We start from the raw sequence: 12,232 nt of genomic DNA, 5'->3' as shown, positions 1-12,232 counted from the left end.
AATTCTGTGTTCCTGCGAGGACGTGTGGGGCTGTAACCTGAGAAGCACGGCTGTCAGTGATGGGAAATGACCTCTGAGCTTTGCCCTGAGGAAAGAATCAGTGGCTGGGATTAATTAAATCAGCTGATGACACAGCTCCGTGTCTATAAAAACACACCTCAACCATCACCTCTCCTGAATTCCACTGCTGGGGGATGCTGGATGCTGTCACATCAGCGAGGCTCACCCTGTAACGTCCCTGCTCGGTTCCCCACCAAGCTGAATAAAAACAGAAGCTACAAAAGTATTGTAAAATGCAGGTGAAGCTGGGGGGAAGAAATGCTGATGTGTGACTCCAGCTCAGAGGCTGAATGATTTCTTTATTATAACTATGCTATAAACTATTAATATACTATTTAAAGGAGATACTAAAACTATAAACTTACTTGTTCTGACTACCAAATCTGACTAACCCACAACTCGTGCCCCTCTCTGAGAGTGCAGCCACAGGTGGGTTGGGTTGGATTGGATTGGATTGGGTTGGATTGGATTGGGTTGGGTTGGGTTGGATTGGGTTGGGTTGGATTGGGTTGGGTTGGATTGGGTTGGATTGGATTGGGTTGGGTTGGGTTGGATTGGATTGGATTGGATTGGGTTGGATTGGGTTGGATTGGGTTGGGTTGGATTGGATTGGGTTGGGTTGGATTGGGTTGGGTTGGATTGGGTTGGATTGGATTGGGTTGGATTGGATTGGATTGGATTGGATTGGATTGGATTGGATTGGATTGGGTTGGGTTGGATTGGATTGGGTTGGATTGGATTGGGTTGGATTGGGTTGGATTGGGTTGGATTGGATTGGGTTGGATTGGGTTGGATTGGCCACCAGCCCCAAACAATCCTCACCAGAATCCAACCAAGCAATCACCCCAGGTAAGCAATTCTCCAAACACATTCCACATGGGAAAAACAAGGAGCAGAAATAGAAATTGTTTTCTCTTCCCTCTGTGCACCTTTATGAAAAATCCTGAGAGAGAGAGAGAAATGTGCTTACCACACAAAAGCACTTCCAAGGGCTGAGTATTCATGCCAGGGCACAGCTGGACATCCTGCATCTTAAAATCAGCATTGTGGCTACAGGTGGGGGCAGGAGGAAAGCAGAGTAAAGGCAGGGCCATCCCTTCGTGGGTCAGGGCATGAAAGTGGCAGAGCAGTAAATTAAACTGTAAGCAAAGCTCAGAGGGGAATGTCACCCTCCCACAGCTCCTCCTGCACCTTCCAAGCAGCAAAGAACACGAATTTAATTCCACAAGCCAGCTCCATCCCAGCCCTCAGCCACTGCATCTTTCCCAGCTGGAAACCGTTCAGCACATCCAGTGTTTGTGAGCACATGATTTATTCCATTATTTCGGGATCCAGGAAAGGCCCTGCCTTAATTACAACAGCATGTGCAGAATTGCAAGGAGTCAGCTCCCTCCAATCCTCCAGGAAAACAGTTGTTTTCCTAACACAACCAGTGCTTTTCACATTTCACAGTGAAAAATTCAGGGATTTAGGGACCAAAATCCCAGGGATTTAAGCCAAATCCCAGCTTGGAAGGACAGCAGGACACCAGAGGGACACCCAAAATGTCCCTGCAGCTCCCCTTCCAGAACATCCAGGCAAGAGCTGCTCTGGAGGAGATTTTCAGGCACATAAGGGAGAAATTAGAGAGCCACAGCTCTGTTATGGTTTGTGGCAACGGCAGCTAGAATTGCCTGTTTGCAACAATTAAAAGGCTGGAGCTGTGCCAGGGGAGCTGGGATGGATTTTGGGAAAGGTTTTTCCCCCAGAGGGTTCTGGGGCACTGACCAGGCTCCCCACGGCCCCAAGAGCTCCAGGAGGGTTTGGACAATGCTCCCAGGGATGCACAGGGTTGGGATTTTGGGGTGTCTGGGCAGGGCCAGGGGCTGGGCTGGATAATCCCTCCCAGCTCAGGATATTCCATGACTCTACAAAAAGTCAGTTTGCAGATGAGATGATGAAAACAAAGCCCACATTTACCATTAACACTCAAACAGCCAAAATTCAGCTGAATTTACTTCTAATCTTCCCAAATGTTTTGGGTTCAGAGAGGCACAAACACAAAAGGAGCAAGACATAGAAAACAAATGCAAACAAAGCTCGGGGGTCCCACGTCAGAGTCACTCTGAGCTGTCTCAAGGCAATGGATTGTCACCCAAACGCTGCTGATTCAATAACAGAGACAGAATTTCCAGGTCTTGATCCCTGCAGCCCTTCATCTTCCATCATCATCTTCATTTCCAAGAATAACAGACAAGTTTCACCCCAATTTTCAGACTAGTAAGAAAATCCACTCTAGGGTTTGTTACAAACTCTGTTTCCTGGTCTAGGACCAAAACATCCCCGTGTGTTCAAGATGCCTCAGCACAGTTTGTATTTCCTAATCCTAAATTTCTGTGGCACTGGGAATGATGCAGACGCTGCCTGAACAATCCCAACCTCCTTTAGTGAAATCAAACCACAAACACAACCTGAATTCCTACGACAACAACGTGTCCCTGTCACTCGGGGAGGTGCAGGAGGAAAATTTACCATTTCTTAATTTACCATTTACCAGTAATTCCATTTATTTTGAAAACAAACATTTTGTACTTCTGTTTCCCCCCCCAAAGAAATGTTTGCATAAGTGAGAAAAACAAGAAGTCAATCCACGAACACTCCTATGGTTAGAAGCCAACACTAACAACTCGCCACATCAGAAATCCGTGTCAACAAACAATATCCACATTCCAGCAGGGATAAAAACCCAATCAGCACGAACGGTTTGGGTCTCAGGGATAGGAAAGAGGCTGCCCAACACATCCGAGGATGCCTGGGGTGATCCATCTCACCAAACACAAAACCTGCACCTCAAACACGGCGTTGTTTTGGAGTCAGGTCCGCACGAGTTTCCCCACAAACCTGCTCCATTTTTGTATTTTTTTTTTTTTTTTTTATTCCTGGCAAGGCATTTAACTGTGCAAAATTGCCTTGCCAGCGACAGATGTGAGTACAAAGAGAAGCGATTTGCTACAAAAGGATTAATACATTTTGAAAGTTACTGTCTGGCAAACTGTCAAAGGGGCTTTTATTGGTTTATTTTATTCTGGCTAAGTCGCTAAGCCCGGTGGCACGCAAGCCACGCTGGTGTGCAGGGAGCAGAACGATGTCAAACACCCCCCCCGGCCAGCGAGCTGCCTCTGGCCACCACAGAGGTCATTTCAAAGTCCAGCCCCGCTCTTCTCCAGCACTCCCAGCTCAGCATGTGCCCTTGGAAGCGGGCATTTGGCCACTGGCCATCTGTCACCTGTTTGGCCACTGACCATCCGGCAGCCGTGTGACCACCGAGCTTCGACAGCTGCTGGCCCAGCACAGCCCCTGGAGCCGGCTGACCACCAAGTGCTTGTCACCTGCTCAAACAGGGACTGTGGGACACCCCTTTGACCACCTGACACCCGTTTGAGCACTGACCACTTCACACCCGTTTGACCACTGACCACTTCACACCCATTTGACCACTGACCACTTCACACCCGTTTGACCACCTGACACCGTTTGACCACTGACCACTTCACACCCGTTTGACCACTGACCACTTCACACCCCTTTGACCACCTGACACCCGTTTGACCACTGACCACTTCACACCCGTTTGACCACTGACCACTTCACACCCGTTTGACCACCTGACACCGTTTGAGCACTGACCACTTCACACCCGTTTGACCACTGACCACTTCACACCCGTTTGACCAGGGACCGTTCCGACACCCAGTAGATTTGATAGTCACTATGTGAGCACAGCCCCTGGACCTGCTTGACCACTCCATACCTGTTTGACCACCAACAACTGACCACTGGCCATCCCACACCCGTTTGACACCCGTGTGACCTCGAGGATTTGACAGCTGCGGTCTGAGCACAGCCCCTGGCACCGTTTGACCCCGGCCACTTGTCACCCGTTTGACCACTGACCATTTCCCACCCCTCTGGCCACTGAGCATTCCATTGAACCACTGAGCATTCCACACCCCTTTGAGCACTGACCCCTTGTCCCCCATTTGACATTCATCTGACCACCAACCACTTGTCACCTGTTTGACCACCGACCATTTGACATTTATTTGACCACCAAGCACTTAAGCACCCGTTTGACCACTGACCACTCGTCCCCCATTTAACCAGTGACCATTTCACGCCTGTTTGGCCTTAACCACTGACCATTTCACGCCTGTTTGACCACTCGTCCCCCATTTAACCAGTGACCATTTCACGCCCGTCTGACCACTGACCACTCGTCCCCCATTTAACCAGTGACCATTTCACGCCCGTCTGACCACTGACCACTCGTCCCCCATTTAACCAGCGACCATTTCACGCCCGTTCAAACAGGACCGCCTGTCACCCGTCCGACCCCCGAGGATCTGACACCCGTTCGACCCCCGAGCTTTGACAGCCGCGGTCCCAGCGCTGCCCGCGGAGCCCCCCCCAGCTCCTCGCCCCGACCCCTCGGCGCTCGCCCCGGGCCAGCGCCCCGCGGCCGCCGGGCACGCCCGCCCTGCCCGGGCGCTCCCGCGGCCTCCCCGGGCGCGGTGACAGCTGCGGCCGCCCGTCCCCGCCGCCTCGGCCCGGGCCCGGGGGCACCGCGACAGCTCCGGGCGGGCCCGGGGGGCTCCTGCCGGGGGCACGGGGGGGGGGTCCCGGGGCATCGCGGGCCGCGATCGCGGCAGCCCCGAGCCCGCGGCGGGGCCGGCCCGGCGCGCCCGCCATGTTCGCGGCGCTGCCGGTGCCGAGCGGGGCCGGCCCGGGCCGAGCCCGGCAGGTGCCCCCGGGGATGCCGCGAGCCCTGCCCGGCCCGCGGTTGAGGGACCGCACCCGAGGGCCGGGGGCGCGCCCGGAGCGCGGCCGCTCACCCGAAATCCTGGTCCATGGACTTGAAGAAGAACTTGTAGCTGTGCACGGGCCGGTTGCTGAGGACATTTTTGAAATCGGCCAGCGTGACTTTCTCCGGCGGCACGGGCAGCTTCACCAGGTACGGCGTCTCCTCCTCGTCGATGTGGTAGATGATCTTGGTCTCCGCCATGGGCGAGCGGAGCGGGGGCGGCCGGGCCGGGCCTCGGCCGGCGCTCGGCTCCGCTGTCGGCCTTGCCCACAGGAAGGGAGCTCGCGGCTCGGGCTGGCGCTCCCTGCACTGCTCTCTAGCTGCCCGACCCGGGAACGGCAGCGCGCCCGCCCCGCCCGCATCCTCCGGCCGCCCCGCCGGCCTCGCTGCGCCGCCGCCGCTGCGGCGCTGCCCGGGCCGCGGGCGGCGGGCCCGGCCTGAGGGGGAGCGGGGCGGCCCCGGGCAGCGCCCTCCGCCCGCTCCGCGGCCCCGCTCCGCGCCCGCAGCGCCCGCACACCGCCCCTGCCGGCCCGGCGGCAGCACGGCCCGGCCGGCCGGGATGGAGGGGTGGGGTGGGAAAGGGAAGGGGATGGGAATAAGAATGGGTGGGGATGGGGATGGGGGAGAGGGTGGGATGGGAAAAGGAAAGGGGATAAGGAAAAGGATGGGATGGGGAAAAGGGATGGGAATGGTGATGAGGAGAGGGAAGAGGATGAGATAGGAAAAGGAAAGGGGATAAGGAAACGGATGGGAAGGGAATGGGAATGGGGAGAGGATGGAATGGGAAAAGGAAAGGGGATAAGGAAAAGGATGGGATGGGGAAAAGGGACGGGAATGGTGATGAGGAGAGGGAAGAGGATGAGATGGGAAAAGGAAAGGGGATAAGGAAAAGGATGGGATGGGGAAAAGGGATGGGAATGGTGATGAGGAGAGGGAAGAGGATGAGATAGGAAAAGGAAAGGGGATAAAGAAAGTATGGGATGGGAATGGGGAAAAGGGATGGGAATAAGAATGGGGGTGGGTGGGGATGGGGAGAGGGGAGAGGGTGGGATGGGAAAAGGAAAGGGGATAAGGAAGAGGATGGGATGGGGATGGTAATGAGGAAAGAGGATGGGATGAGCTAAGGAAAGGGGATAAGGAAAAGGATGGGATGGGAATGGGGATGGGAATAAGAATGGGCGCGGGTGGGGATGGGGAGAGGGGAGAGGGTGGGATGGGAAAAGGAAAGGGGAATAAGAATGGGAAGGGGATGGGGATAGGGAAAAGGATGGGACGGGAAAGGGAAAGAGGATGGGAATGAGGAAAGGGGAGAGGGTGGGATGGGAAAAGGAAAGGGGATAAGGAAAAGGATGGGAATGGTGATGAGGAGAGAGGATGAGATGAGATGGGAAAAGGAAAGGGGATGGGGATAGGGAAAAGGGATGGGAATGGTGATGAGGAGAGAGGATGGGATGAGTTGAGAAAAGGAAAGGGGATAAGGAAACGGATGGGAAGGGAATGGGAACGGGGAGAGGATGGAATGGGAAAAGGAAAGGGGATAAGGAAAAGGATGGGATGGGGATAGGGAAAAGGGATGGGAATGGTGATGAGGAGAGGGGAGAGGATGGGGTGAGAAAGAGGATGGGGATAGGGAAAGGGGAGAGGATGGGATGTGGAAAGGAAAGGGGATGAGGGGAGGGAAAAGGATGGAAAGGGAAAGAGAAGATGGGATGCAAAAAGGAAAGGGGAATAAGAATGGGAATGGGATGGGGATAGGGAAAAGGATGGGACAGGAAAGGGAAAGAGGATGGGGATGAGGAAAGGAAGGGGGGTGGAAATAAGAATGGGGATGGGGAAAGGAAAGTGGATAGGATGGGAAAGGGGATGGGATGAGGAAAGGAGAGAAGATGGGATGGGAAAAAGAAAGGGGATGGGGATAGGGAGAGAAAGGGGATGAGAATAAGGATGAGAAAAAGGAAGAGGATGGGATGAGGAAAGGAGATGGGAAAGGAAAAGAGGACTGGGGATGAGGAAAGGGAATGGGATGGGAAAGGGAAGAAGGACAGGAAAGGGGTGGGAGAAAGGAAAGGAGATGGGGATGGGAATGGGGGCAGGAAATAGGGTGGGAGAAGGGGAAATGGGATGGGAGAAAGAGAAAGGGGATGAGAAGGGAACAGGGATGGGACAGGGAAAGAGAACAGGGATGGGAATGAGGACGGGGATGGGAGAAGGGGATAGGGAAGGGATGGGAATAGGAATGGGAGCAGGGGAAGGGGAAGGGGCTGAGGATGGGAAATGGAATGGAAACGGGCGAGGGGAAAGTGGAAAGGACATGCAAGGGGAAGGGGATGGACAGGGAAGGGGATGGGAGTGGGAACAGAGATGGCAAACAGGTGGGGACCACAGAATCAGAAAAAAACTCTTTAGTGCCACACGGGTGATGTATTTGGAGAGAATTCACCTTTATTTCTAGAAATTCCCTGAAAACAACAACCAGAAAACGAAGATTTCAGAGCAGTGTCCTTAGGTCTCAAAGACTCTCCTGCTTATTAAAAAACCATTTTTCAGTTAAACCCCAAGCTAATGATGTTCTGTTTTACCCTTGCAAGGCACATTCACCTCTCAGGATGCTGAGCTGCCCTCTGAAGGAAAAAAATCACAGCTCAGTGACTGAATTTCCTGTGGCACTGCAAGGATTTTTCCACCAGCACCAAACCCAGAGAGGCCAAACTGTGCCAGAGGCTGCCAAAAGGTCTGGGAACATTATTTTCAATTTAATCACTGCTACCAGCACCACCTGAACTGACACCACTCCCAAATTCTGCACAGAGCTGGGGCTGGATAATCCAGAATTTAACAAGAGAATTTAATTTTAACTTAAGAGGAAAATTTAAATTAAGAGAAATTTAATTTCTCACAAGAGTGAGAAACCAAAACATCACCAAGTACCTCCTGCCATTGCTGGCATGGTGAAGCAATTCCAAAATCACATCCAGCTGACATTTCTACCACTCATCCCTGCTAAATGTGTGACCATCAAACAGGACAAACAGCAAGGTCAGGGCATGGCCTTACTCCTCATCATGTGACCCCTGCTTTGGTGCTGGTTTGAACCAGGAATCACCAATTTAGGGCACGTGAAAGAGTCTTTTTCAAGAGTTATTTATATTTAAATACATTTCCTTCCAAGATGGCCAAGCATTTCTCACTCTGAATTTTGAAATTAGGAGAAAAACGGAGATTTCTATAAAAACTATGAGTTCAGCTTTCTGTCCTACCAGGCTCTGCAAGCACCCCAGAGTGCTCCTGGCATGGGAAGTGCACCATGAATGCACTTCTGGACCTGCAGGAATGGGAAGGTTCCCTTTGGTGGCATCAAAACACTGGCACGAGCAATATTTGCTGAGATCCTGAGCTTTATGGAGTTCTTGCAGCATGAAACTCAGGCAAAAAAATTAACATTTGGTCCCCTCAGTTGGTACTTAAGGACCTCCTGGGCTCCTCAGGTGCCCTGCCAGAGCCTGAACCTGCTGAGAGCTCTGTTCTTGCTCCCTGAGCTTCGCTTTCACTTCTGACAGCTGGAAATAATAATTGTCAGCTGATTACCCCGGAGCAGAGCGACCAGGCTGGCTCTGTGACTCACAAAAAGCTCCCCCAGAAAGCACAGAAGAGAGGAGATAACTTTCATGCTGCAGTCAAACCAGCAGCTAATCCAATTAAAGAGAGGACACAGGAAAGCAGGATGCACCCCTGGCCCAGCAGGGCTAATACCTCGTGTCCTGCAGAGCTCAGGCCTTAACACTTCAGCAAAAAATAAATAGGAGGCACCAAATCTCTTGCTAACAGTGCTGTGCTCTCTGTGATAGAGGGAATAGTCCTGCAGGGAGCAGAGAGTGTCCTGAGGGATAAAAGCTGCTCACCCTTTTCTTCATTTTCACAGCAGTTACCACACAGGGAATAAGCAAACCCTTTAAAAAAGCCAATTTTTAAAACCCTTTTAGAATTACAGCAATGCTCGTTGCTTGTCCCAGAGCTCTTCACACTCTGGGTGCTCAGCAGAGCTTCCGACCTAAACTACTGCCCCAAGATGGTTTTGGTTTAGGGGCTTCTAAATTTTTACTGGAGAATCTCTAAAACAATTCTTGAACATCAGGTAGAACACATGACCTTAATATTCCATGGGAAAAGAACTGAACCCTCCGTTCTTGGGCAAAAATTTTGCCAATATTTCACAAAATAAGTGTGTGAAAAGATGGGACAAAAGGGAAACCAAAGCTCTGAGCACCCGCCCAGAGGTGTCCTGGGTGGTTTTCACATCGAGGATTTATCTGTAAAGTAACAAAATTTCACTTTGAGGATTGTTGGCAAGATTGGCATCGATGCAGAAGAGGAACAAAAGATGGAAATGATCCCAGAACAGAATGAGAAGCAGAGTTTCAACTTCTGGATCTGGTCTGGAAGTTCTGCAAGGTTTTTTTTTTCTTTTTTATTCTCCCTCTGTGTGCAGTGGAGCCTGGGCAGTCACTGACAGGGAAATGGAGACATTAAACACTAGAGGGAAGCAAAAGACTTTGCAGTAACCTCTGCAAAGCTCCCCGGGGCTTACACGTAATAAACATTTATTTGTGTTTTAGGGTCCCCTGGACCTTTTATATCTAAACCTTTTAGATAGAAAAGATTGAAGTTTAAATATATAAAAAGTTTAAGGTATAAAAATAAAAGTAGTTACAGAGGTAACAAGGAGTTCAGAATGCAGCACTGTGGGTTTGTGTGCCAGAACATGATTGGCTAAGATGTAGCGTGGGTCCATAAGATGAAATATTTAACGATTGGGTCAAAAACATAAATATCCTTGTTAGCAGTGTTTTATTGGTTAATAAATCATTAAAAAGTCTTGTAACCAGGGGTCCTGTGACCCTCTGAGCCATGCAGTGAAGATGTGAGCTGAACTCACCCCTCCTGCCTGTGCAGAAGATAAGAAAAATAAATCTTGTGACCAAAACCAACTCGGAGATCTCGTCTCTAATTCCTTCCAAAATCCCCCCACAAGTGAATTATCCCAATATCCTGCCTTGATCCTTCAGATCCTTGTCCCAGCAGTGTCCAGGAGCTGCTTCCATCAGTGTCCCTGGGAGAACTCTGCTCTGCCAGCTGGGGAAGTGCTCAGGGGCTGGAAGGCCTCCAGGAGCAGAATGTGCAGCAGGAACTTTGCAAGGTGTTAGTCCTGCAAGGAAAAGAGGAATTTGGGCTGGCAGGGAGATCTGAATTCCAGCAGGAAATGTTATCTTCCCTTCTGGACCTGCAAAATGAAATCCTCTGGAAGGGCTGCCAGCCTTCCTCTCTGCTGGATGGTTTGAGCTCCATCTCCAGCTGCAGATTTGTTCCTTATACAACATTTCTGGAGAGCTGAAATTCCTCTGGGGGCCCCATGACCCTGTCAAATAATGATGTCCCAAGGTGGAAATTTTATTGGAATCTCTGGAATAATTTACTGGATCCAATCTGCACTTTGTCAGGCATTTTGGGATGCTCTGAGATGAAACACCCCTGCACAGCTATTGGGAAGAATTAGCTAATGCTGGCTGAGAGAACACCTCCAAAAGGGCAAGAAATAAAATCAGCCTGAGCTGGAAAGTCCATTTTATTCTCCTTTATTTCTTAAATGTTTGGAGAGTTAACAGGCCAATGGTAGAAAATAAGCAACAATAATAATGAGAATTAATTCTGTTATAACAAAGGACAAGATTTATGGAGGAAGTTCTTGGTGTGGAGAGTGTCCACAGAGCTGCAAAGAGGGTTTTAGTTCTAGTCTCAGTTTTAACCCCTTTTAAGGTCACTGCCAAGCACCATTTCCTTGTCACACACCAAGAGCTCATAGTCCATTTATTACCCTAAAGAACTTTGATTTCTCTGCCCAAAGGCAAAGTTCTCACTGAGGGGCAGCAAATACTGGGGAGGGTGATTATTATTATTATTATTATTATTATTATTATTATTATTATTATTATTATTATTTTAACTAATTGAATATAAAATCTATGTCTCAGGAAACCAGGGAGACTGTGATGGGGAAAGAAGTTTATCAAAGTGCAGCAATTCATTGGCACAGAGAGAAAATGACTTTGAATAGGCCAGGCCAAGTGCTACACACATGAAACAAGTGTTTCTCCACAAGAGGCAAGTCCCAGATTCGGGAGAGAAAAGGACAGAGAAAACCAAATTGTTTGGGAAGAGGGAGCAGGGGGGAATTCCATGTGGAACCCTCTCATTTCCATGGATTTCCCAGCAGTGCCACAGACAGAGAATGCCGGATCCTCACCAGGATTTTGGGGCAAACAGCCCTAAAATTCCTCTGCATTAAGAAAAAAAAAAAAAAAAAAAAAAAAAAAAAAAATCTGCAGTTGTTTTTTTCCTCTTGGTTACCCAGCCCATGCCTGGCTCTCTCTCAGCCAGAATTTTAATTTGCTAAATTACAGAGTGGCTGCTGGTGGAAGCCATGGTGGTGATCGCCAGGTCAATCACACAACATTCCTCTCCTGAAGGAAAAAGGGCCAGAATCCCATCCCACCCTGTCCTTACCAGGGAGGGTTATCCTGGGCCAGAATCCTATCCCAGCCTGATCAGAAAGGGTTATCCTGGGCTAAAATCCCATCCTGACCAGAGAGGATTATCCTGGGCCAGAATCTCATCCCATCCTGATCAGAAAGGGTTATCCTGGGCTAAAATCCCATCCTGACCAGAGAGGATTATCCTGGGCCAGAATTCCATCCTGATCAGAGAGGGTTATCCTGGGTCAGAATCTCATCCCATCCTGACCAGAGAGGATTATCCTGGGTCAGAATCTCATCCCATCCTGATCAGGGAGTGTTATCCTGGGCCAGAATCCCATCCTGACCAGAGAGGGTTATCCTGGGTCAGAATCCTATCCCAGCCTGATCAGAAAGGGTTAACCTGGGCCAAAATCCCATCCTGACCAGAGAGGATTATCCTGGGCCAGAATATCACCCCATCCTCACCAGGGAGGGTTATCATGGGCCAGAATCCCATCCTATCCTTATCAGAAAGGGTTAACCTGGGCCAAAATCCCATCCTGATCAGGGAGGGTTATCCTGGGCCAGAATCCCATCCCATCCCATCCCATCCCATCCCATCCCATCCCATCCCATCCCATCCCATCCCATCCCATCCCATCCCATCCCATCCCATCCCCACCTGGCATCTCTGACCATTACCCAAATCCAGTGATCAAAGCAAAGATGAGGAACTCACAGAGCCCTTCCCAGCCCTTGTTTCAGAGAATATATTCATTTTTGTCCCCCTTAAGCTATTCTGCAGCCCAGGAGTCAGACAAAA

The 12,232-nt window shown here is 50.5% G+C and overlaps 1 protein-coding gene and 1 long non-coding RNA gene across 5 annotated transcripts in view; both read right to left on the bottom strand.

Moving 5' to 3' along the window:
- DVL1 (dishevelled segment polarity protein 1) overlaps positions 1–5,238 on the bottom strand; it is a 74,885-nt gene extending 69,647 nt beyond the window's left edge. For all 4 annotated transcript variants that reach the window (XM_053962624.1, XM_053962623.1, XM_053962625.1 and 1 more), the window contains exon 1: positions 4,932–5,238. In XM_053962624.1, coding sequence (XP_053818599.1) covers positions 4,932–5,101 — 170 coding nt within the window. In that variant the 5' untranslated portion in view covers positions 5,102–5,238. The remainder of the gene's footprint in view (positions 1–4,931) is intronic.
- LOC128798794 (uncharacterized) lies at positions 2–1,112 on the bottom strand. Its single transcript, XR_008434546.1, has 3 exons — positions 1,031–1,112; positions 170–258; positions 2–85 (listed from the first exon to the last, which is right to left on the bottom strand). It is a non-coding gene; the product is annotated as an uncharacterized LOC128798794 (long non-coding RNA).
- Positions 5,239–12,232: the final 6,994 nt, after the last annotated feature.

Source organism: Vidua chalybeata, chromosome 22, assembly GCF_026979565.1.
Source record: "Vidua chalybeata isolate OUT-0048 chromosome 22, bVidCha1 merged haplotype, whole genome shotgun sequence".
Taxonomy (NCBI): Eukaryota; Metazoa; Chordata; class Aves; order Passeriformes; family Viduidae; genus Vidua; species Vidua chalybeata.
Note: the sequence above shows the minus strand (reverse complement) of the source record. Positions and strands in the feature narration are given on the sequence as shown.